The 27,629-nt window shown below is 42.8% G+C and overlaps 1 protein-coding gene across 2 annotated transcripts in view; it reads left to right on the top strand.

The window, feature by feature from the left end:
* SPON1 (spondin 1) overlaps nt 1–27,629 on the top strand; it is a 1,174,735-nt gene that overhangs the window by 1,113,483 nt on the left and 33,623 nt on the right. For both annotated transcript variants that reach the window (XM_085648231.1, XM_085648230.1), the window contains exons 13-14: nt 13,299–13,466; nt 20,061–20,225. In XM_085648231.1, coding sequence (XP_085504357.1) covers nt 13,299–13,466; nt 20,061–20,225 — 333 coding nt within the window. The remainder of the gene's footprint in view (nt 1–13,298; nt 13,467–20,060; nt 20,226–27,629) is intronic.

Raw genomic sequence — 27,629 nt, 5'->3', positions numbered from 1 at the left:
ATGTGTCGTTCTATAAAGTCACACCCCTGTTCTACACAAAATCGAGCAACTTCGTCTGCATAATTATTTCCAAGTGATACAAAATCATTTCCTTTCGTATGAGCAGAACACTTCACCACTGCAATTTCGTCTGGGCCTTGCAACGCCTCCAACAGTTGTCTTACATATTCTCCATTTCTAATGGGTGACCCAGATGATGTCATGAACCCCCTCTGGGACCATAACTGTCCGAAGTCGTGAATGACACCAAACCCGTACTGGCTGTCCGTATAAATCGTTATACGGATCTGGTTAGCGGCCAAACAGGCACGAGTCAAAGCAATAAGCTCAGCCACCTGTGCGGAGTATACTCCTTCTAGACAAGCGGCTTCAACCACTCCGGTGATGGTACAAACAGCAAAGGCTGCTCTCAACTGACCCGTATTGTCTCTTAAACATGAACCGTCCACAAAGAATATTTCATCTGGCTCGGAAAGTGGTTCATCCACAATATCAGGTCTGGGTTTGGTGCACAATTCAGTCACATCGAGGCAGTCATGATCCTCACAATCTTCATCATCTATATTCGGGATTGGCAACAATGTGGCAGGATTTAAAACAGAACACCTCTTCAACATTACATTCTCAGCAGCTAGGATGGCTTGTTCATAACGTGTCAATCTATTATTCGTGAGGTGTTGTGTCTTAGTCCTGGTCATCAACAGTTCAACAGAATGTGGCACATGCACAGTAAGCGGATGACCCATTACAATGCTCTCACATCTCTCGATACTGACACCTGTTGCAGCAACGGATCTGAGACATCCGGGCAACGCAGAGGCTACTGGATCTAGGGTAGCCGAAAAATAGGCAACTGGTCTACGGACATTCCCATGAACCTGAGTTAACACTGCCAATGCGCAACCTTCTTTTTCACAGCAAAACAATGCAAATGCCTTTTTATATTCAGGCATTCCCAAAGATGGCGCACAGCACAAGGCTTCTCTTAGTTTCAAAAACGACCTTAAACAGTCTTCATCCCATGGTACCGGATCACTTACATCCTTGCTCGTCAGCCGCTGTAAGGGCTTTGCTTCAAAGGAGAAGTTCGGGATCCATTGGCGACAATAGCCAACCATTCCCAAGGACATTCGAACTGCCCTCTGAGTCGTAGGGACGGGCATTCTCAAAATCGCATCTATGTGGTCTGGTGATATCTTTCTTTTACCTTTCTCAATCCGATGACCTAAGTACTGTACTTCACTCAAACAGTACTGCAATTTATTTGGAGACACCTTATGCCCATTCTCTCCTAGGAAATTCAACAGTGCTACTGTATCAATCCTGCAGGCGTCCTCAGTTTTTGACGCCACTAACAAATCATCAATGTACTGGACGAGAACAGACTCTTGGGGGAGCACCAGACCTTCAAGGTTCTTTTTCAAAATCTGATTGAAAATAGACGGGCTCTCAGTGTACCCCTGTGGGATACGACACCATGTTAACACACGATTTTCCAGCCTAAGCGCAAAAAGAAATTGGCTCTCCTCATGCAGAGGAATCGAGAAAAAGGCTTGACACAGGTCAATCACGGTGAACCCTCCGCATCACATGGGATTTGGAACAGGATCACGGATGGATTCGGTACCACGGGACAACATGGGATTACGATCTCATTAATTCTTCGCAAATCTTGCACAATCCTGAATTTCCCGCTCGGTTTCTGCAATCCCATTATGGGCGAATTACATGGACTACCCCTGATTTCTCTCAAAATTCCTTGCCTAAGTATGGACTCAATTACGGGTCTAATCCCTTCAATAGTTTCCGGTGACAATTTATACTGGGGAGTTCTCGGGTATTCTACATTCGTTTTGACTCTTATTTTCACTGGATCTACGCCTTTAACTAGTCCGATCTCTTCCCCACTAAGGTCCCATACATCAACTGACACAGACTCCCTCAGGTCTAATGGGAGTTCCTCCACCGTGAGTGCAGGATACATTTCCACGCACCAACGCTGGTTCGCAACCTTAAAGGTCGCATCATCGTCTCTTGTCTGAACTTCCACTCCATTCGGGGTGCAATAGATGGTACAATTAAGCTTACAAAATAGATCTCTTCCTAACAAACAGACTGGACTAGAATCACACACCACGAATTGGTGTCTGTCACTGAAGTTCCCGATCCTAATCGGTATTGGTTCCGTCAGTGAGCTAGTCAATTTCTTATTCGCTACCCCAACAACTTGGATTGTTTGGCCAGAAAAGGGTAGATCCGGGATCACTGTGGATCTCACAGTCGATCTTGTAGCCCCCGTATCAACCAAAAAGGTCGTAGGGTGGCCATCGATCTCTGCTTCTACAAAGGGTCCCTTATGATCTACCTCTAGGACCGCTCTAAGCGTACAATAATCTTCTCCTCCCCAGCAAGATCTTGTTGCTGGATCGGAATCATCTTCCCCATTCACTTCGAATAGAGGCATCTGTACATACGTCCGAGCTCCCTGCTGCATATTCTGTATTCTAGGCGGTCGGGGAACCTGTACCTGCGGAACATTCGTCCCCCCTTTTGTCGTTCTAGGTTGCATCACTACAGGGAGTGTGTCTGCCACTGGAACATGGGTCAACTCTTCTTCCTGCTGTATTTGATTTAACGGATTAAAAGGACACTCGCATCTCCAGTGTCCAATCTGGTGGCAAAGGTGACAAGCTGTGGTCTTTTTCAACACTGCCACATCTATTCCGGTCTTAGGATCTACTCCTCTCGGCCTCGCCTGTCCTTGAAGATTCTGTGCTCCTCCTTGATAATTTCCCTGCCTCCTTCCCAACGTTCCTCCGGTAGACTGTCCCTGATCTGCGGTCTGCATCTGTACTAATAGCAGATTATCTTTCAATTTCTTGTGCTTAGACTCAATCTCATCACTGCAATATCTAGCATATCGGAGAATCTCATCCACAGGCTTATTCTGCCAACAAATCAAATGTTGCTGTATCATTAGACTAACCTCTGGCCTCAATCCCAACACAAACTTGGACACAAACTGTCCCATGTCTTTGGTATCCAACGCCTCCAAACCACTGTACTGTTTAAAAGCCTGCAAAAGCCTCTCGTAAAATTCATGCACTGTCTCCTTAGGCTCTTGTACAGTCCTATCTATCTTCACCCAATCGGTGTCTTGAGGTGAGACCTTCGATTTCAACCAAGTGATTACCTGTTCAAACTTTTTCATCACTATCGGCGACGGGCCATGTGTAATCAAATCCTTGTCGGGCTCTGAGGCTGGCCATTCAATCGCAACTTTACATGCCGACCACAGATCCCCCGGGATCACAATGTCAAACAAAGTATTCAAATCAATCCACAATACCTTCGAGATTTTGACAAAGCGATCAACTTGCTTGTACCACTCCACAGGCTTTTCCCTTAGCCGGGGAAAATCATTTGTGAAGGCAACCAAGTCCCCTCTACTCCAGGGTACATGTACGTACCCTCCATTCTGTACCTCCCTTAAAGGGAAACTCCCTATTGCCGTCGTGCCTCCACCAGGAGGTGGCGTCTCTCCCACTACACCTCTAGAACTTTTCTTCCTGGACCATCTTTCTTCCCACTTATCGAGCATGATCCATGCCCGCATTGCTATAATCAAATCTTTGACATGGATTCTCAATCCCATGAGCCTCTTGTCTTCCAATTCCTGATCACTATACTGTAGCCGGTGATCACCTTGCAACGCTTTAGTTTTCGACAAATCCACCCCATATCGTTTTGCCAGCTCTGACAATTTCTCATGAGCCGTGCGTGCTTTACGAGTCACATCTTTCGCTAAAAAGAGTAACTCATCTTGTTCGTAAGTTAGTATTCTTTCCAGGGTAGATTTCCACCTATTATCTCATCCAACTCTGCCTTTAGCCTTACGACATCCAACATTTTCCCTCTAAAAGCTCCCCTCAGAACTTCTCGGCAGGCTGTACCATCTCTGTCACTGTACTCACATTCTCTTTCTTGTGGCCTACCCTCTCCTGATCTGCCCATAGGAACAGAGCGATTTACAATCGTCCCTCGATCCCTCTCTGCGTCTAAAACACCTTGACTTTGAGTTCTCACCGGTGGTGTCCACATTCTCAAATCTGATCTTGACTCAACTAAAGACCTTGGCCTAGTAGGTCTTGATTCTCCCTGTCCTCCAGAGGAGTCAGCTGTAGCTGGCATCGGCGTACTCCATTCTATAGGCTTCGGAATGCGCTCCATCCTCCTCACCAATCCATTTTCCTCTACTCCATTTCTTGTCCTGCCCTCTGATTGTTTTAAACTCCCTGCCGTTTCTGGCTCAAGCTCATACATCGACTCAATAGGTCCGATGATAACTGGTATTTTCAGCGCATCTGGTAACCTCACTCCTCTCTCCACCTCCGAGCTGCCTACAGACTTATACCTGATATTCTCGGTTCCCATAGAGATCTTTCCTTCTACTCTTACTTCTGATCGGGGTACTGCTCCCCTACACTCTTCTTCTTTTGTCTCATTGCCTTCTGAGGCATCTGGATTGTATGGAGGTGGTCTCTCGGATAACAACCTTTCTACCAGTCTATCATCCGTGTCACTGTCTTCCTCCCCGTCGACTGTCTTTTCCTTTGACTTTTCTGTCGTCTCTAATAAAGGATATGATTTATGTCCATCTATTGCCTGCATTCTCCATCTTTTCTCCGCTGCATCCCATCTAGCATCTTGGAACGCCTGGACTGACCTTTTCACCCTTTCCTGATTTCTGCCTCTCTCCTTGTCATGCGCTGCTCTAATCCACGCATGTAGTGCTTCAAATTGTGTGGGCCTCGGCATAGGTCGTAAAGCTGCCATCACAGTCTTCAGCTGATACAACACCGCTAATCTGAATGAACCATACCGTGGGAACGCTAACTCTCCTTCACCTTGAGTCATTTTATGCCAATTCTCAAGCCAAACTATGGTATGCAACCCTACATTTCTTGCCATGTAGTGTGCTGGCGTGTCCTCCGGAGGGGCCTCCGCACCCTCTCGAGTAACCACATGTTCATCCCCCGACACAATTCTCGGAAAACTTTAAAACATTTCATAATGACCAAATGCTAAACGCACACGATCTCTGTTTACTTCCGAGTATCTGTCCACCAATGACAGCGCGGACTACACCAACCAGCCTATCGCAGCGCGACACCTTCTGACGTCACTGTTCCTCCACTCGCAGCAGTTCCCCTCCTGCACACCGCTCATCTCACCCTTGCATTCGTCCCATTCACACGCTGAAATAACCGTTTGATCCCAAACAAGTTACTCCTCTGGCTGTCCGTCCACAGCCTCTGGCTGTCCGTCCACAGTCTCTCGAAATTGTCGACCTCGGTTGGTTACTGTCGGTCCCTGCCGGGCAGACAGATCGCCTCTGATAGGTTTCAAATACTCAATTCCACATACAACAACCCACGACCAGCGTCAGGTTGTCACACACTCATACATTCACTCCCCCTATCTCGGTCCAGGTGATCGATGGTCTTCTACACCCTCTCGCTTAGGCTTCTCATCGCCTATGACTTTTCCCGGGCTGCGCGCGCTCACAGCCTGATCTCACAATCACACAACATTCACATCAACTCCGCAAAACATCTCACACAATACAACACCGCAATCTACAACATCGTATCCTGTTCATACTCACTCTTCGAGCTTCTGCTTGCTGCCGCACTGCTACTCGCCGTCTACGTCTGTCCGCCAGGTCGTCTGCCGTTCGCCCTCCGATGATTCAACCTCACTTATCATTGATGGGCCTCAAGGATCACTTATCCTAATCTCAATCTTCCCTCGCTATCAGAAAGAAACCATCCTTGTTTGCTACCAACTGGGAACGCCGGTTCTTGATCTCATCTGATTATCTACAAGAACCTACTCAGGTCGCCAGGATCTTTTTACTTGCAGAATAGCGTAGAGGGAAGAAACACAATTATCAAATCGTATTTACTGCAATTTGACATCTCAGAAAAGAAGACTCATAATCTGGGAGGTTGACCTTTTATTATCAGCAAAAACATCTGAATATATAGGCACCTCAATACAAGGCACAAAAGATAAATGGGGACTAATACAAATGCTAGTCTACGAAGTATTCGCATACGACTAAAGATAAACAAGATTACAGCTTCCAAAAGCATCAAGTACCCTATGGCCACTGTGATATCAAAGTTTACAGTCATGAATCAAATCAATTCTGTCCCTACTCTATTCTAAGGTGACATCCCTACTCAACATTCCCTTCCAGGTGAGGATCGCATAAAAGGTGTCAGCAGTGAAACTTCCTAAGAAGTCTTCACCATATGAGAGCTCGATCTATAATGCTCCTTTCCGTCCCTCTCCTAAGTCTCGTCTGCCCAACCCACGGGGCTCTGTCCCTAATACAAAAACCCCAAAAGGCTGTACACGCCCTTCAGCACACCCCTTCAGGCAGCTTCTTCCTTCAGTAGATTTCCATTTGGATCCTTTCATCTTCCTTTCCACAAATTCGACCTTGGGTCCCAGGCCTTCTCTGTACCAGGAGTTGCAACTTTACATTCCAATCTACTCCCTTCATGTCTACTCCTTCTGTCTCCATTCCATTTGAACAAAGACTCATTCTAACTAACGAGCTACATGGCCTTGTACCTGCAGCCAAATGCTGAACAGAAAAAAACCCCTAACATCATGAGGTTTCACAACTTACTGCATTTTAAGCTTTGCTAAAATCCTGTCGTCCTAATAAAGCATGGCTAAAATAAATGAAGGCCTTCACTTTATATATATGGTTAGGCCTCAAACTAAACACACTACAATTACCAATTCTAATTATTCGTCTCATACTGAAGAGAACTACCTTCTTCATTCCTCTAACATGACTTAATGTCTCTTTATGCATGACATTATTATACTAAGCATTACACATACACCAATGCGTTTCAGAATAACTGGTGGCCTTTCTCTTCTCTTGAGGCCTGTTTACATTTCTACTTTCTATTTCAATTAATACATTTCCATTATTCTTGGATAACATGCTCAGTTATATGCAGGTGCTGACTAACAATGAATATGATGCACCCCTACAATTTTCGCATCAGCAACGCTCTATCAGGTGTGTGCCTCCACCCAGCATTCTGAGAATTGCCTTAGCTTATTAGAGATAAAAATCCAAAAGATATGCAACATTTTCCAAGAAAAAGCTGCATATTTACCTTTGCAGCCTACCTACGCCACCATAAATACAGCCATCATTGGTATTGTTCTCAGCAATTAGCCGTGACAATGCAATGTAAGTTACAAGGCAAAAGAAAGCTTTGTATATTGTAACTAAACCGTACACTGTCCAGTCTTCAAATCCTGCATCGGGCCCTGCAACTGACTTCACTGAGCTTCTAAACACCTCAGTCCTACATGGCATAAACCAAGGTTAGTAAAGCAAGTTATAGTAACCCCCTGATAAACCAAACTCCCCTTATTTTTCCTTTTTCCAGTTTTGGGGGCAACCCCCTCAAACTTCCTGTCTTTTTTTCAAACCCCTAACTTTTATTAACCTCTATCCACCCCGGAACCCCAGAAACCCCCTACCTCCCTTTACCGTTACCCACCAATGAACCTTACAAACCCCTTACCTCTATTTCCCCGAAAAAAGTCTTACCTCATTTTACCTCTACCCACCCCTGAGCCCTAAAAACCAGTTACCTCAAACTGCCCTGAAACTAAAAAAAATACCTTTCTACCCTTGACTGCTACCCAACCATAAACCTTAAAAAAAAACTAACTTACTTCACCTCTATCCATCCCTTAACCTTTTCCCATCCCCTAGCCATTTTTTGACATGACTTTATAATTATGTAGTTTAAATATAAAAAATACCTGAAAATTGGCCTGCGTGATACTTACCTGCATGGTACTTATGGTATCGCGGTAACCTGCTGCATCAAAAAGACCGCTGGGTAAAGAACATATACCACTACAGACACGCAGTCATAACTCAGTCCAACTAAAACAGATTACTTCAGTGTGATTGTATTTGATGAGTAGCTAAATGGCCAATATATCAGGTTTGTTATGTGTTGTGTGACAGCATAATTGTTGGTTAATGGTTCCCTCTCGTGCTAATTACTCCGCGATTACTAGCTCTAAACTACTGCAACTTGATATAAGCAGTGGTTGGGTCCACAGTAGTTCTTTCCTTGTAACTTTCAGAACTGTGACACATTTTGAATGTTAAAGTACTTTTTGTCCTGACGATTTGACTTACAAGCATACTAATGGTAAAGTTGGTGTCCAGGTTGCAGTACTAAATGTAAATTTATGGCTTGGCGGAGCTGCATAGTTAATGACTGAATATACACACCCAGTAATATTGCAATGATTTACTAAGTGGTAAAAATGAAGCATCAAAGAACTGCTTGCGCGCATCTATGCCAATGCACCAGACTGCCAGAGGTCCTCACTGCTCGGGAAATTACCTCAAATAACTTTTGGCCCTTGTGACATTCAATGGAGTGACAACATTGAACTTTAAGGAACTATCTCAAATGAAATTAGCATAATAATAGAAACAATACTAAAGCATTAAAACTCAATTGAAGTTTCCTCCCATATTAAAAATATAAAAGGCAAACCATCATTGTCAAGCAGGACAGCCATCACATTTTCAAGTTCAGTCTCAGAGGTCCATGCATAGGCAAAAAGGCCTAGATTTACAACTTTGCATTTGGTTTGCACAGACAGAAAGCTAAGTGTTTGCTTTGTATTTACAATCCAACGAAAATCTGGATTTGCATTGGATGGTAACCCATAGTTTGCAATGTGTCACATCGCAATGCGCAGCCATGCGCTAATATGTGTCATTGAGGCAATTTTTCTTTTGTTGCATATATACGTTGCATTTTTATGATCACGAGAGGGCACAAAAATCCAATTTTAGTTTATTAGCATTTTTTTAAAACAAGGTATTTTATATATTCTAGAGAAACATTGTTCGTGCTATACTTTACTTTTCACAATGAGGTGTAATTCTAAAAACTACATTTTTAATGCTATCCTGTCCTGTGCAGGGCGCTGGGGAAATGGGAAATTATTAGTTGATTATTATCACAAAATGTAATTGTGATTGATGAGATAGAACTTTTGTTAGACCAGGCATCATTGGCATGTGTTTCCCCTGTATTTTTGCCTTTTCCTCGTGTTTTTGCTGTGTGTTGGACTTCGTTTTGCTGGCCTAGATGCTCAGGGCACTTTGCCACTGCTGTTCAGTGCCACAGTGCAAGTGCTCCCTTTGTAAATTGTTGACATGGATTGGTAATTCCATGATTGGCATATTTGATTTACTAGTCAGTCCCTAGTACAGTGCACTGTGTGTGCCCAGGGCCTGTAAATCATATCAGTTGACTGGGGGTGAGTGCTTGCAATGTTCAACACTCCGTCCATCATTTCCTTTGGTTTTTGCTTTGTTCGCCATAAGTTGGCAGGGTATGCTCAGACGTGAGTCCCTTGCTCACTTTGCCCCTGGATTCAAGCAAGCCCGGCTGAAGACGGCTGAAATGCCAGAAACCGGTCCTAGGAAGCTTGTTTCCGGTCCAGGGAAGACATGGCTTGGCAGTTCGGGCTGGACTGTTCCCATGAGGCACAGGGTCAGACTGATTTGCATATGGCCATGTCTGAACTGGGGTGGCAGAGTGGGCTAAAGAACGGTGATGGATTAAACCCAGATCAGTTGACTGGGGGTGAGTGCTTGCAATGCTCAACACTCCGTCCATCATTTCCTTTGGTTTTTGCTTTGTTCGCCATAAGTTGGCAGGGTATGCTCAGACGTGAGTCCCTTGCTCACTTTGCCACTGGATTCAAGCAAGCCTGGCTGAAGACGGCTGAAATGCCAGAAACCGGTCCTAGGAAGCTTGTTTCCGGTCCAGGGAAGACATGGCTTGGCAGTTCGGGCTGGACTGTTCCCATGAGGCACAGGGTCAGACTGATTTGCATATGGCCATGTCTGAACTGGGGTGGCAGAGTGGGCTAAAGAACGGTGATGGATTAAACCCAGATCAGTTGACTGGGGGTGAGTGCTTGCAATGTACAACACTCCGTCCATCATTTCCTTTGGTTTTTGCTCTGTTCGCCATAAGTTGGCAGGGTATGCTCAGATGTGAGTCCCTTGCTCACTTTGCCACTGGATTCAAGCAAGTCTGGCTGAAGACGGCTGAAATGCCAGAAACCGGTCCTAGGAATCTTGTTTCCGGTCCAGGGAAGACATGGCTTGGCAGTTTGGGCTGGACTGTTCCCATGAGGCACAGGGTCAGACTGATTTGCATATGGCCATGTCTGAACTGGGGTGGCAGAGTGGGCTAAAGAACGGTGATGGATTAAACCCAGATCAGTCAACACTCCGTCCATCATTTCCTTTGGTTTTTGCTAGTGGGCCTGCAGCACTAATTGTGCCACCCTCATAAGCAGCCTGTAAATGTAACTCAGGCCTGCCAGTGCAGAGCCTGTGTGCAGTCTGGTACTGCCATGTAGACTTGGCAAGTGCACCCACTTGCCAGGCTCTAACCTTCCTTCCCTTTTCTTACATGTGAGTCACCCCTACGGTAGGCCCAAGGTGCCCCTGTAGGCAGGGTGCAGTGTATGTGAAAGGTAGGACATGGCCTGGTATCTGTGGCATGTCGTGATGGTGAAAAACTGCCAAATCCGTTTTCACTATTGTAAGGCTAGCTGTTCCCATAGGATAGAATGGGGAGTTTGCTTATAACATCTTATTAAGCACAACTACCTAGGGAAACAAGATAGGAAAATAAAGTTTAGTATGCCTGAACTCAGAATGTTAAGATGCATCTTTTAGTAAGGGTGATTTTTGCATTCTGGGTTTGAAAATACCACTTTTAGAAAGTAGGTATTTTCTTGCTTGGCCATCCAGTGTGCCTCTGCTAGGATGTGTATTAACTGTCTGGCTTTGGAGTGACAGGGGCTGGGGATGTGCATCTTGATGGGAGGAGGGGTTAGGTGTATCCTGCCTTTCCAGGGTGAGTCAGGGATGGGCTGAATAGACCTGGGCTGCGTTTAGAGTAGGGGGAGGAGATTTCCTTTTACCTGAATGGGCCCGGTCCGCCTTACACAATGCTCCCTTCACCTCCTGCCAGGAAGCTGCACCAGAGAGGACAGAGCTGGTTTCAACTGGGCACAGGGCTTCTCTGCCACCAGCAAACAAATGATTTTACTGTATAAAAAGAGGGGCCTAAACCCCAAAACTTTAGATCAGTTTTGTACTTCAAGAGGAACCTCTGTCAAGGAGAAGAGCTGGAGAAACTGGAGGAGGAGTACTGCTTCTTTGGTGTGTGCTGTCTGGGGTTGGCCTGCAGTGGCTGTTTATGCCAAGGAGAGGAACTGTGTGTGTGTCCTGCTTGAGAAAGTATATTCAAGGGCTTGAAGTGGAACTTGCCCCCTGTTCATGAGGTCTCTGGAACAGCAAAGACCTCACCATCCTTCTGGGCACAGTCTCTGGATCCACTGGTTTCAGTCGCCGCAGAAGACAAGGGCAACCGACTCTGTCACCCAATCCGTCGCAGGATCCCGTGTCCGGAAGGCCCTGCAGAGAGCACCGCCTCACTCTGCAATGCAACGCTGGTCTCACCGACTCCATCAACGAGCCGCTACTTGCACTGCATCCAATGGGCATCACACTCCGCACCGCTTCGCTACACGCTGCACTGATGTCACCGATTCCGTTGCTGCCTGACTCAAACATCAACCGGCTCCGTCGCCCCACTGTGAACTGCCCGCACCGCATTAAGCATCGTCTCACCCTGCAACGCAAGCTTTGGTCTCACTGACTCCGTCAACGAGCTGCTGCCTGCACCGAGCCATGAGAACACCGCATGCTGCAACGCTTCCGCCTCACATCGCAACCGCGACTGTTGCCCCCACCAACTCGCATCGGTGTGTTGGCCGCAACATGAAATGTATTGTCTCAGAGTCTGTCAATGCTTTAGCTGACCCGCACCAATGCAGTTGACTGGAATTGTGAGACTCTGTCGTGTTCAGTATTGCAGTAGCCCAGAACGGAGCTACTGTGTCAAAGGAACTGTGTTTCCTGTTAGTCCTGCAATTTAAAGGTTATTTTGCACAGTAACCATTTTTACAGTATTGTGTGTTGGATTTTAGTTTTTGTTGGTTTAGATAAAGTTTTGCTTATTTTTCTAAACTGGTGTGGTGTCCATTTGTAGTATTTTCACTGTGTAACTGTATGCATGCACAAATGCTTTATACACTGCCTCTGAGATAAGCCTGTCTGCTCATGTCAAGCTACGGAGTGATCAGGGGTTATTTTAGAAGTGTATCCCCCTTACCCTGACTAGGAAGAAGAGTCTCTACTTGGACCAAGGTGCAAACCCTTGCCAACTAGAGACCCCCATTTCTAACAACGTTGGATGTCCCTAGTACTTCATTGCTGTGGAATGGTAAAACATAGTGAGCAAGGTGTCATATTACAGAAAGTGTCCTGTGGGCATAACCGGTGTTTGCACCCAGTTTGTGCTTCCCCGAGCCACTTTGGTATTACTGAAGGGGCCGCAGAAGCTTGTGCAGCCCTTTCTGTAATACAGAAAGCGCTGACACACATGTAGTGCTATCTCAAGAGGGCGTTCCCTCATTTGCATGGTGTTCCCATTCAGTGAGGGAATCACTTTGACCCTGCGCCCATGCCGTATTGCACAGAGGCAAACAAGCACTTAAGAGGTGTACTAAAAGTGTGCCACAAAAAGGTAGCACTCTGCTAGTGTGCCCCCTAAAGATAGCCCTCTTGAGGGATGAAAGTGGGCACTGTGTACTCCCAAACATCCCAAACATCCCACTGTGGGTGGTGCAGCCTCTCACTGCAGCCTCCTGCAAGGGAAATCTCTAATCCCTTTCAAAAGTGGAGGTGGGTTGCTGCCTGCAAAGAGAAACACGAAGCAGCTTTTAAACAGCTGTTCCCTGTCTCTTTTTAATGCACTGCCTTGGGGTCAGTGCAATTTTGCAGCTGCCTTGGAGGCAGCACAATCTCCATAATAGGGCACATTTTCGCCCTTTCAGTAACAGACCTATATGTGTATAATGGCCACGTTTACATTTTGACCTCTTTGGCAATATTTTATGAGAACAGCATACCTCATATGTTTTCCCACTATGTTTATGATCCCATTCATTACAATTAACTGTCAGAAATGTCTCTCATTGGAAGGATTTCAACAACAAAATTGTTCTTATTATTTCTCTATTGATGTGTTTTAAATCCTTGACATATTTTTCTTTCTGCATAAAAAAAGCTCCCAGTAGCTGCATTGTGACAGAATGGGCAGAATGGGATGAATGCAGCGCCACCTGTGGGTTGGGCATGAAAAAGCGACACCGGATGATAAAAATGACTCCAGCAGATGGATCTATGTGCAAAACAGAAACAACAGAAGTTGAAAAATGCATGATGCCCGAATGTCGTAAGTAATAATGACACAATAATGTTACTTAACTAACCATTTCTTCATAGTATAGTCTGTGAACTGCATATATATCATGCTGACCGTAATCAAGGATGAACAACAGTATACTGATTCTATTTCGGATCTAATGATATATTTCCTCTCTATTTTAATAGTACAAATCATTTTTTAAAATTTTTCAAGTCATAGTTTATCTTTCCTCGGTCTCTTTTAAAAACTTAAATGTTTACCTTCCACTTAGTTTTCCGTTTCTGGTTAATATTGTTTCGATCTCATTTTGTTTATTTATTTGCCTTTGTATACGTTTGTTCAATATGCTTCAATATCAAAATATTCTAAACAGTTGATTACATTGCGTTCTTGCGGTATTGCCCATCTTTTCTTCAGCTATCACGCCCTTTCAGTCTAGGCAGTCAAGAACAAACAATTCACTTCTTTCAATGGCTCTGTCAAGTTTTGTCTTTGGCTATGCATGTCTCATAGAAGAAATGCTGGTTTTCCTTCAGCACTAGTTAAGTATCCCGCATACTCACAGGCTGAGAACTTTTTTTTAGATTGAAATGTGCTGCTATTAGAACTAAATATCAGAAAACAACTAACGATTAGGCAAATTAACACTAGTGTAGTGGTAGATTCTGAGTGCACATGTTATGTGTAATTCAGAGCAATTTACTGCAAGGAAAGATTAGTTAAATGCATTAGAGGTAGTAGTAATTGTCTAACCTAACTGATCAATAAATCATGATGATTGTCAAAAGGCAACCTAATGCTACATTCAACGTTTAAATTGAGACAATAGACACTTTACAATTTAATTTGACATTAAGATGTGGCGAGGATGTGCAGTAATATGTGTTCTGTTTTTTTCTTAATGTGTACAATAGTTTGGTATTGATGTCAAGCCATTATCCTGATAAGTCTATGTATTTTCTTAGCAGTTAATAACATTATGGGCCTGATTACGATGTCGGGCGGAAAGCCTCCGACCAGGGGTCAGAGGCTTTCCGCCCGACATCAAAGGTTTCATTCCAACTGCCGTATAAGGATGACGGCAGTCGGTACAAAACCAGCGGGGGGTTTCGATGAGGTTCCGAAGGGGTAAAGGAGCCTGTTGGAGCGTCAGACACCAGCATACTCCCCTAATGACGGTGTAGTGTGCATGCAGTTAGGATTATGAGGCCACTTTCCGACAGCCAGGTCATGAAGGCCTTTCCGACATGAAAAGGCTGCCGGAAAGTGTCTTTGGGGGCCCTCGGAAGGGGCCCTGGTCCTCCGCAATCGGGCCTGGGGGGCAACTATGGTGTCCCCTTAACATCCCTCCAATATGTGTTAGACACCACATGGTGCCTTCCACATGGTGCAGGGATGTTTAAAAACATCCACTTTGCTGCAGGCCTATTCCGCCCGCCGCACAAGCTTCCATTGAAGAATGGATGTTTCCGACCGCCCTGTGGGTGGTAACATCCAAATCAGGCATCCGCCCAAAATCGTAATCAGGGCCAAATTTGAGTAGTTTGGAAAAAAAGTCACAATAGGTTTGATAAAAAAATAATAAACTACTTATCTCTCTATAATATTTAGCAATTTTATTCAAACATGCCCAACAAATGTAAACAAGCTTTAAAAGTTTCTCAACAAGAAAATCCACTTTTTCCAAAGATGTGCAACTTGCTGATTACAAAACCAGCCTGTTTGCTAAATCCAAAAATATAGTTGATAATGAATTCCAAAATTTCCTAAATATCCTAAAATTATTTCTGAATTACTTCACTAAGTATTCTGCTTTCTTTAACACCTTTCTTAGCCGATGTAACATTCACATTAATGTATTTGGCAACTCTCTGATGTATGGAAAAACTCCATTGCTGCTTAGAAAGCCCATGATCTTTGATTTGTGAGTTTTGCTTGAATTGCTTGGAAGGGTGTCATATAGGGTGGTCGGTGAACGCATCTCTTCAGAGTGTAGCATGGACCCCTGCATCCTGGCTTCTTATATTCTCTTTGCTGTAGAGTCTGTGTACTCACCGATGTGGCTGCTTTGGGTACCCAGGAAGCCTGCAGAGCTGCGAGACGCTAGCCCCCTTGCCTCCTGTTCCACCAGCTGCAGTACACATGAGGCCACTCACCGGAGATTGTTCAGACCATTGAAACCAGCATCTATTTGAGGTGTCATAGGGACCCTTGAACAGAGGACGGCTGGGAAATGGAAAGAAGCACTCTAGGATCTTATTATGTTTTTCATCCTGCCACTGCACACCTTATACCCTTCGTACTGCTTTTCATGTGCTACTTTCCGGTGCATAACCTGTATACTTCAAAACCCAACAGAAGAAGGGTGCAGACAAACGTACATCACACAGTTGCTGAAGTAGAAAGTATGAAGACCAATTAATACAAGTGCCAAAGGGATGATTTAGTGTAGATGTGAGCTGTACCCCAGTCTGGGGTTTTCTCTATTGCTACGCCCTTCATAGACTCGTACTACTTTGATCACTGCTTCGTTTCTCTCCTCAACCTACACAGATTTCATCATATGAAGCACACCATACATCCATTGGTTTGACATGGAGGTGAGGGGAAGGGATCATCAAGCAATGATCATACGACCACATATTTATCTTCCCCACTCTCTCATAGCCATTATTCAACCTAAAGGTCATACCTTCTGATAGCTGCTAGCATGGAAGGACAGCCACAGCCAAGACCGATAAGATTCTTGGCACATATAAGATCCCTTTGCTCATACAAATGCCATCAGTAGGCTGTGAGCTCCATTCTGATAAATGCCTATTACTTCCTAATGGATACCATCTAATGATCAACCTGCCTTCCTACCAATTCCTAGCTTTCTCTGCCTGCTCACCCAAATGAAATGGAGTATATGTTCCTCACTCTGTTATTTTGTTATGTCTTGCTCAGCTATCTCCCCCTCTGGATGCAATGACATTTCCCCATCTTTAAATATTTCATGTAGGCTCGTACCATTGTCCTTCTGACCTGTGGTGATTTCTCAATCTATCCCTATTGAGACATTCTGATCTTTGCCAATGTACCTAAGTTGATCGTGATGAATTTTCAATCAATATTCCGGTGCCTCATTCTGGAGAGTACTGGATTAAGAGCAGTAGCGGCCGGCACTGATCTTGGGTGCTGGGGCGGGGGTGAGGGGGTAGTGGTAGTAAAAAAAAGAGAGACACCTAACTCCTCGCCACTCTATCCCACATCATCTTTCCTCCACTGAACAGTAAGCAGCCAGGCTTCCCTGAGCCAATCACAACACTGTAATGCAGTAATGTGATTAGCTCCCCTAAACCAATCACAACGCTGCACTGCAGCGTTGTGATTGGTCTGAGCGCCATAGTTTGGTGCTCAGATGGGGACTGGGGGCATGTTCTCCACACAGGCTGCATTACAGCCTGAGTGGAGAACATGCTAAGTGAGCATGACTGGTTGGCCAGTCCGTGACGGCCGGCCAAAGCAGAATGCGCACTTCAGTGTGCCACCACTCCTCCCCGCCCTGTGAGCAGAGCAGCCTCCACCCCCATGCTGCCGCAGCAGTAACAAATAAAATGATAACATCAATTTGTTACCATTTTATATTTCCTTTCTTTCACTGCTGCAGAACAGTGAGTGGGGCGACGCTGCTGCACCTTAAAGGAGGAGCCGCCACTGATTAAGAGTCGCCTGCAAAGTCAAAAATTACTGGACCTGTCGGCATGAAAAGCTGTAAGGAAAGGATCTGTAGTGGATGACTCCTTGTTTTCCCATCCCATATATTGTTCAACCAGAGTGCTGTCCATATTGATTTTTCGAAACAGTTTTTTCTCCTTTTTCCCCTGATAGTGGTTTTGTTAAAAGAACTTGACTTTTATTTGAACATGCCTACTCTACTTGGTATAGTGCTTCTTTCTCAAAAATGCACTGTCATGCTAAAATTCAATAAAAGCCATGAAACCATCAAGTGACGTTCATAGCACAAACAGCAACATGGAATACCTAAACATTCAGTGCACATAAATAGTCACTTTGGGCTTTGTTTATGAGGCCCTTACACTGCTCTTGCTTCACGTTTTGTGATGCTGCTGTGGCATGAAAAATGTGCCACACTGCGCCATATTCACTTTCTAAATCCCTGTGCTACATTATACCTGCAACAGATAGAATGTATGCAGGATGGGCGTTCCGGCACAGAAAATGCCAGTAGAAGTGTTGCAGTGAAATATATGAGATTTTGCTGTGAGTCTTCTATGACCTCATTGCATCAAATTCTTATGCCTTCTTGAAGCAGGCGTAAGGGGTGACCTAGGCCTTTTCACATTGGAATTGCCCCGTGTTAAATGATAAATTGCTTGATTTGCTTATGTTTCCAGACACACTCCAGCAGTGCACCATTTTTGCGTCGACAAATAAGTCAGTATTCCTGACGTATCTGTCAATCCTTGCGATGTGGAGCGCCGTACAGTAAATACTGCGTGTCCATGGTGTCGCAAGGAGGGCAGCACTGAAAAGTGTTGCATTGCTGTTTTACCGCAGCAATGCAACACTTTTCATAAATGAGGCCCTGTGTTTTTAAAGAAGTGACCCCAACATTAGGAACAGCATGATAGATATAACGGTATGATAAATTTATTTATATGTACACTTAATAAATTGCTGTTATAGTCATAAAATGTATCCCAAAATGTCATTTGTACTAAGTAGAAAACAAGTCAGTGGTAAAGAACCTGTTCTAGGTTATTCCATATCACATAAATTAATGTCACGTTCCTAAACATATCCATGCTTTTATTGAATGCTTAGAATGGAGACTGCAGCTCTTACCATTCCATGTCCCATCTCTACTATGTGAAGGTAGTGGGACATATTCTGTGTTTCACTTAACGGGCAGTATATTAGTACTTTGATGCTTCAGATACATAACAAGAGTTTTAATAGGATATTTGTGGTCACCACTGCCCCCCCCCCTCCGTTTTCCAAGCTATACCCGACTGATGATCCCTAATAAGGGAAAAACCGGTCTTGAGTTACTTGTGTTCCAGTTCAAGGAGGACCTGGCTAGGCAGTTCAGACTGAACTGTTCCAAATGCAAAAGGGTCAAGACTGATATGGCTGGCTCCAAACTGAGGTGGTATGGTCTGCAAAATAATGATGGATTGGGATGCAGCCCAAGTAAATACTAGTGGCTGAGATTAATTCAAGTTTGCCATCCATCACTTTTTTGTACACTTTAGTATGTTTTGAACTGATGACACATATTTCACGGTTGTTCACATAAGCCATATCTACAGCGTCTACAGCTCAGTCAGATTAATTAGAAGTGTTACTCACATGTCCATATATGCATATAAAAATTGTAAGACAATAAGTCATATAAATGTTCAAAGTAAATAAGAAATATATATATCGAAATTACTGAGACAAATATTAAAGATTGAAGAATACATGGAGTATTCTCTCTTCATCTTGTAGTATGGAGGTGAACATGGAGGTTAAACTTTTTTAACATCATATTGTTAAAATCATAGGAGGCGGAAGTGAAATCACAAGCCCTTTTACACCATCATAACATCAAAGGAAGTGAGGTAACTCAGTCATTGAGCCCGATGATGGGGCACTTGAACTCAAACTCAACAAGCATTTGCAGTGCAATAGGTCTCGCATTTACGCAAGTTTAAGCTATTGGCATTGTAAATGACAATGCCTATTATTTTTGTTCAGTTTTAAAGTAAACAAAACAAACAAACAAAGCGCGGTGTCCCTGAAGCGGGCATAGCACTCATTATGAAAGTAAAGCATTTTTTTAAAATTAAACAGAGTGCGGTGTCCCAGAAGTGGACGCCACGCTCAACATGAATGTTAAATATAAATAAATAAATAAGGTTAGCGTGTTGTCCCTAAAGCGGGCGCCGCGCTCATTAAATTAAAAAGCATACAATTTAGAGCGCATAGCGCTGCAGCCGCCATTGTCCCCATCAGTGTCCAATATCAAAATAGTGCTCACCCACCAGATAAAGCCCACGTGTAACAAGCCAAGAAAAGGTCGAGTCCTTATGGGCGTTAACAAATGGAGACAAGGCAGTACCAATGCGGGGCTTAGCAAGCCTCGTATTCAATCAAAAGTTAGCATTTTCGAAGGACAATGACACAAAGTCAATTACAAATATGGGCAGAGCGTGGATGAGACTTCCCCAGCATGCCCTACTACAGCATGCCGCGTATGTGTGCTGCCGCTAGGCTCAACCTAAAAAGGGGTGAGGCCCATGTCACTTCAAGCACACCATGCAGACTAGACCTTTATACCGTTCTCATGAATTGCTTTAGGAAATTTGAAGCTGCAGCAGTTCTGCCAGGAAACACCACTCATGCTTTCTCAAAAACATAAATGAAATCTTCTTTACTTTTCGAATACTTCAAGCTTTACGCTTTGCTGTTTAAATCATTTACTTGGCAAGTACATATATGGCATTGATTAATGTAAATTTTCGAAAGAAGGATTTGAACATCTGTTCTCTGCTCACAGCTAAAGGGTTCTGCATCTTTATATTTAGTGTCCTTCTTCACTCTGAAATTCACTTTGCCTTTGTTATTAAGATACCATTCCTTGCGTGTTGTCTCCATGGTCCGAATGGAGTGACTGCAGCGTGACCTGTGGCAAGGGGATGAGGACGAGGCAAAGGATGCTGAAATCCCCAGCGGAGCTCGGAGACTGCAATGAAGAGCTGGAACAAGTGGAGAGGTGCATGCTTCCAGAGTGCCGTAAGTAGGAAATCACGTTCTTCACGAGAAATCAGGTGTATTGTACGAAAGGGGGTGGGAGTGTGTGAGAGAAGCATGACACAGGCACAGGTGGAAATGAATGATGGAACATGGAGGACAAGGCAAGGTCAATTACTCCTTCTGAAGTACACAGTATGCAGTCACTGAACTGGTCGAATGAAGTTTGCCTAGTGGTAAATTACTTTCAATTCACTGTTTCTGTGCATTATTTATTTAGTTTATAAAAGAATAACAATAGCATTTATGTTCACAATTCATCAAATGTAAAATGAAACTATCAGTATGAAGTCATACAAGAAATATGTGGTGAACGGAGTCAAATAATATCAATGGAACTTATATCAATAAATCAAAAAGTAAAAGATGTAGTTAATAAAAAGCCTAAATGAGCTATACAAATGATATTTTTTTATTGACAAAATGCTACAAGAAATCCATTGTCAAAGTCGAGTGTTTTTAAAAACCTCCAAACTTCCTAAAGAAACCAGATACAAGACTTTAAAGGAATATTCTTCTAGGCTTCAGTTCTTTTTTTTAAAAACTGGCTCCTCGGGCTTGCAATATTTGGGATTAAGAGAATGCACTAGCCTTGGTCTCCAATTCCGGGAAAAACCATTAAAAAAATTGGGAAGATTGTGGGCTACAGGAGCTAAGACATTTTGGCATCCAGAATAGGATGATTACTTGGGAAGAGATAATGACTAGGGCAGAAAACCCTAGGAAACCGTGTTTTTTTAAATATCTGCAAATTGTTCATTTTTTTAAAAAATAATGGAATTTTTGATATCCCCAATGATCTTCTGGTGGCACTCTATGGGGCCAAAGAAAAAGGGGTGGGGAACTGGTATCGATTGCTACATCACCAGGGGCATGCCCCTCTGATAGAGGCCCATTTGGCCAAAATAGGTCGTGAGACACAATGTATCTTATCTCGTAAGGATTGGGAAGCTATATCCTATCTAGGAAGCAAATCCTTGCGCGCGGCCAATTTTAAAAGGATGGCCTTTTTATCACGTTGGCTCTCCTATTTGACTCCGGAAGCTATGCAAAAATGGTATCCTGAAGTTGAAAACAAATGCTTCCGATGTCTGGCCAATGGGGCAGGAGGGTGGCACCACATTTTCTATACTTGTCCACGGTTAGAACCCTTCTGGATAGCTATATTTGCCGATATAGAATTAGCAATAGGGAAGAGAGTTCAGCCCGAGGTTGAGGCAGTTTTGTTTGGACTATACAAGGGCAGAATATTGTTATTGAAGGCGGAAGAAGTCTTCTTATTTATCTCTTGTACTGTAGTCCGATCCCTAATCCTGCAGAATTGGAAACCTAGAGATGTTTCTTCACATTTAAAGTGGTTTCATAAAATGAAAAGGATTCGGAATTTCGAAGAAGCATATGCTAGACGGGTGGGAGCTATAACATTTTTTTGTAAGAAATGGACGTTTTTTGATAATCTTGAAAAGCAGAAGGAGGGAAATTAACTCTAGTTATGGATGATATGATCTATGTGACTACCGTGGTTAGATGAACCAGTATTTATTGTTGAAGCACTAGCACTTTTCTTTGTAATTGCACTTTAGATGCACTAGCACTTTTATTCTTGTATCTGATTCTAAGGTTTTTGCACATTGTTATTTTAATGGAAGTATTCCTGATGGATGATATGATCTATGTGACTTCCCTGGTTAGACAGATCAGTATTTATCGTAGAAGCACTAGCACTTTTCTCTGTCGTTGCACTTTAGACGCAATAGCACTTTTATTATTGTATTTGATTCCAGGGTTTTTGTACATTGTCATGTTGATGGAAGTATTCTCGATGTTACAAGCTGCGATAGTCACATTTGCTTAGAAAGAATGTTTTTGCCATGAAATGAATAAGATAATGGATTAATGGTTTTAAAGTATAATTTTTATGTATACTATGTAATTAATGCTCTGCTCAATAAAAATAAAAAATAAAAAATAAATGATATTGGAAGTAATAAATTGAAAGCAGTTTAAAGAAGTGGAGGAAATCATTGGTTTGGTCTAATGTGGCATGTTTCCATTTAGGGGTGTGTGAAATTAGGATAATTTGCTTTTTTGTAACAGGTGAAATTAAAGCAAAATTACGCATTGTTACACAAAATGTAAATCTGACATTTTTAAACAATTTTTTAACACAGTGTGTATCCTTGCATCTATTTTTGAACAACAATGCATTTTGTGCTAAAAAATAGTGCAACAAACCCCAATACCACCACAAACCACATCACCTCGTTTTCTACTGTTACCATGCGTTCACAATAAATTGTTACTTCAAATGGCCCATATTTACACAAAGTGACTTAATGATGTAGTTTCAGGTACTGTGCATAACACGCAGAATGCGTAATTGCATGAATTACGCAGCTGTGATTTGAATTTTGCCCAGGCCAAATTTCGATGAAAGAAGAGAAAGACCTAAAAACGGTTCAGTGAGGGAACCTAAGCTACAAAGTTTCAAACTTTAATGATAAAATGCGGAAACTCATTTTCCAGTCTATGGCTGCCTTTACAACAGTTAGAGACAGCCATGCTGTTTGAATTACATTTTGGGGTCATGCCTTAAATATATATTTAAGTATTAGGTTTTATATTTTATTCCCCTACCTTCTACCATTTCATTTGAGTAGTAATAAGTATGAAAAATTATTTAAAGTTTTCTATATAAAAATGCTCAGAGTGCCACTGTACTTCCGAGGAAGTACTTCAGTACATAAAATAAAAAAAAATAAAAAAAAAATATGTATATATATATATATTTTTTTTTACTCCTCTTCACCTCGGTACAGCCGCCGCTCTCCAATCCAACGTGTGCGTCGTCACCAAAGGACCACCCAGGAACGGTCCGTAATATCGCGCTCTCTTTTTCCCACAGGCAAAGATTGACGACGCTGTGTTCTGGCCAAATGATTTATTAGGACAGCTAAAAAAGACGCGTTTCGCCTGCCCAGCAGGCTTGTTCACCAATAGTTTAACTATTTGTAAATCGACCATTTTAACCACATTGTGTGAAAACAATCTCACGTGATGTGACAACAACACCAGTGTATTAGACGAAAGACTGGTAGTTCTTTCAAAACTAAATAGTCCGTTTTGCCTGCAATCGTCTTTTGAAATAATTCATATATTTTCTTTAAAGTAGATATTAATACAACAAACCCTTCATACGGAGTTTTTATTTAACAGTTTACAATTACAAATATTCCAATTCATTCTTTTGCAATTTCAATAAAACTTTATCCAACCACTAATACGGACACATCCCTTGTTTAACCAAGGGATTGTGTACTTCCCTTTATAAATACTCACAATACAACCCAAGTGGGTATGGCAGCATCTACTCAACATATAAATATAATTTCTATCTTCAAATGACAATTGCCAACATTTGCTTTAAATATTTCAGCCCCAGTGGGCAAATTTAAATCTCAGTCTGCTCAAGTCTATCTTTGTGTCTAACCTGTGAAACGATAAATAAACAAAATAAAAATCGACAAAACAATTAAAAGCAGATTTCTGAGGGGTGCATTATTTTCTCTCTTATTCTTACAGTTAGCGTTTTTCGTACCTATATAAGAATTTTACAAATGTGTAATTAAATCTTCTTCCATATTCAATCCCATAGGGGCTCTTGTATTTAAGTCTACAATATAGCATGACTCCAGTCTCCTAAGCTTCTTTTCACGATTGCCTCCCCGGATGTTAGGTGGAACGCAATCTATCACGAAATAGCTTAGCCCTTGTGAATTTTTGTCGTGATGAGATTTAAAGTGGCGTGCCACTGGGTATGTCTTATCCCCATTCCGGATAGCTCTCAGATGTTGTAGTACCCTTTTGTGTGCTGGATGAATCGTGCTGCCAACGTACTGCAGGCCACATGGGCACTGTAGCACGTAGACAGCATATTCTGTCTTACAGGATAAAAATCCTAAGACCTTTTTCTCTCTTTTAGAGAGTCCAGGTGTATATGAATATGTGTTCTTGCAATGGCCACAGGCTTTGCATTTTGTACACTTAATAAAACCTTCGTTCCTTTTTAACCAGCATGGTCAAGTCAGGAATATACTCAACAAGCACTGGCACCTCATTCGCAACGATCCATTACTGGGGAAGCTAGTGCAAAAAAGACCAGCTATCACTTTTAGGAGAGCCCGTTCTTTCAAGCAAATGCTAGTCAGTAATATGATTCCACAGCAGCAAAGTGCACAGGCAAAAACCTGGTTAAAAAGGAAAGAAGGTTTTATTAAGTTCCTCACAGACTCACATTAAAAGGAGTTTCCAGCTCTGACCTTTATACAATTGGGTAGCCTTTGGTCCAATCTTTATGCACTTTGGTGATTTGTTCTCCCTACTGGCCTCCTCAAGATTCCTCAGAAGGCAGTACCATCCACTCTTGTCCTAATGAAGTCCGGGTCCCCTCAAAATCAACAACTAACGGGTAGAAACGCTGAATATTTATGTTTAATGCTTGTATGTTGCATTGATGAAACTGGCAATACTATATGAATTTGTATGGGTTCCCTTGATGTAACTTGAATTGATTTGTCCTTTGTCAAGGCATTTACTGTTTGTCCTTAGTCATCTGTATATTACCTTTTTTACCTCTCACAAGCACTGCACTGCTGCATTTTTCCTGATTTATGGATCACCTATTCTGTTATTACTGCATTTGTTGTCTGATTTAATACATGGTTCAGTCAGTGCTTAATTTGTAAAATAATAAGTGCCAGGGCCCTGACCAGGAGGCCCCTGCAGCTTGCACCACCCATTGCCCCATCATAGATGCCAATGACGGTACCAAAAGAACTAATAACCATCTCTCTCACCTGCAAGTGTGACAGTTCAGATTATGCCAGGTCCCCAAAGCTAAAGGAATGGCAGGGGAGGCAGGTATTATTATGTTTTTTAATATATATTGTATTAATAAACAATTGTTGTTCTGCTCAGCTCTAAATTAGATGAGTAGTGCCACCACTTGGCAGAGTTTTATAAGTGTGGTGTTGACAATTAAGTGCCAATGCCAAGCAACACAAACCACTGTCTCAAATTAAGCACTGGGTTCACTCAAAGTGAATATTCACAAATAAGTATGTCACGGTCATTGCTTCCATGAAGAAGATCTTTTTACAGACCTTCTCCCTCTCTAAGGCTCATCAAAACAAGGAGGTGGTTTGTTCAACAGTTGCGAATCATGAACAATCTGCAAACAGCATGACTGACATCATTTCAAGAGGTCAACTTTATCAAAGCTCTTAATAAGACACAAGCAGGAAGAGTTTCCACACAACATGATTCTATCTCTCCAATCTCAGTTGTCATATTTGCTCAAACAACAAAAGGCTCCTGCTGGATCCTGGCTGCGAACACAGGGATTAATGGCAGTCACAACCACAGTGGTGCCCTTGTCCCACTTCTGCTTGACACCCCTAGTTAACCATCTTCGGTATCATTAGGATCAGAGGTCTCAAAAGTACAATCAGATTGTTCCATTTGCATATCAAATATATCACAGGATCTGGATTTGTTACTGTTGGGGAGCAACCTGCAGAAAGGTGTTCCCTTTCAATTACCAACTATTTCTGACAACCAATGCAAACCTATTAGGTTGTGGGTGCAACTTTTGGGTAGCTAGAAATGAAGGATCAATGATATGAGGAAGAAAAGGCTCACTCATACAATTGGGGAGAGCTATTGGCAGTGTGGAGAATGCTAAAACCCGTTTATCTCCAAGTGGAAAGTGCACATCTTGGTGATCAGGACAGCCAAACAGATGGCCAGATGTTAATAAAATTGCCAGGTGGGAATAAAGAGCAAAATAAAGTACCTTAAAACTGCAGTTGGGCAAAGCAGCATCTCGTAGTACTAAGAGCAGAGCATACTCAGGAGAAGATGAATCTCCAAGCCAATAGCTTGAGTTGCAACAACCTTCCTCATTAACCTTTCAGATCTCCCAGTTGAAGTTCAATTAGGTATGTGCCAGGTTTGTAACTCTCTGGACAGATCTTTCTGCCACTTCCCTCAATGTAGTGCTTCCTGTGTTTTGCATTGAGACATGGTGTCTCCAAGCTTGGGCGGTGGATGCCATGTCAGTGCCATGGTCCCGGGGATTGTTTTACGCTTTCTATCTGATTCCCCTGCTCCTAAAAATGTTACAGAAGATTTAGGGGGTAAAGCAGATAGTAGATTAGTAGCACCATAATGGCCAAGACATTCCTGCTTCCCTTGGATAGTGGAGATGGCAGAGGAGGAACATTAACATCTCCCCTTAGATCATCCCCCTCTCCAATACCCAATTTTGTTGAGAGAGAAGCTATGACAAATACGTTGATGGTCTGGAGATTTAGAGGGGTGGTTTGGAAATGTTGGTCTGTTTGAAACAAGTAGCCATAGATATCCAATCATCAAGGAAACTCCCTGCGCTCTCATCAAATAACAATCTTTGGGGTGTGTTTCGCAAATGATGTTCATTAAGGCAGCAGGATTCAGCCTCTTTAAACCTGTTCAGATAATAGGCTTTTTGAGAGATGGTCGCCAGCCATTTTGTCTTTGCAGTGGACGGTGTTTAAGGTTTTAGGATCCCAAATAATGAAATCTCCAAAACGTATCCAATAGTCACCTCATTACTGAAACATTTTACACTCAGGAGGTCTGTTGTGCCTAATTCATATCCAACCTGGAATCTTTCAATAGTGTTGAGTGGCACATTACTTTTCTAATTGTGATAACCTCAGCTAAGAGTTTAGGTGAGTTGGAATCATTGTCATCTCATATCTTTTTCCTAGATTTTTTGTGGAAAGAATAGTCCTAAAGCCTAATCCCAAATTTGTTCCGAAAGTTCAATTGGCTTTCAATCTCTCACAATGGATTTTCTTCCAGTTCTTGGATCCTGGATCTCTTGATTTATTTGAATCAAGCAGTAGATTTCAGGATTTCAAATTCCCCTTTTGCTCCTCCTGGAGCTGCTAACAAGTGCGAGGTTTCTACACCAACTCTAAATTGATGAGTGAGGCAAGAAAAAACTCAATCTTACAGACTGTTTGGAGAAGATGTCACGAAAAGTGTCTTAGGACATTCAACTAGGTCAGTATCTCCTTCATGGGCTGGTGTAAGTGGAGTGTCACTGAAGATTTGTGAGGCAGCCAGATGGTTGATCCCGCAAACAAGGCATGCTTGAATCAGTCAGTAGACCCACATTCTGGTTCAGTAAAAATTAAATCAGCAATACAGTAATTGATGTGAGAATATAATCAGTTCCTTTTTTCCCCTCACTTTCTTGTCATACAGTTCTTCACTTGGTACAACCTCAATTTTGTTTGGACTTGGACAAGGAGGACAGAAGATGGGTATTGAAATATC

Source organism: Triturus cristatus, chromosome 3_2, assembly GCF_964204655.1.
Source record: "Triturus cristatus chromosome 3_2, aTriCri1.1, whole genome shotgun sequence".
In the NCBI taxonomy this organism is placed as follows: domain Eukaryota; kingdom Metazoa; phylum Chordata; class Amphibia; order Caudata; family Salamandridae; genus Triturus; species Triturus cristatus.
The sequence above is the reverse complement of the archived record's forward strand: the minus strand, read 5'-3'. Positions and strand labels throughout refer to the sequence as shown.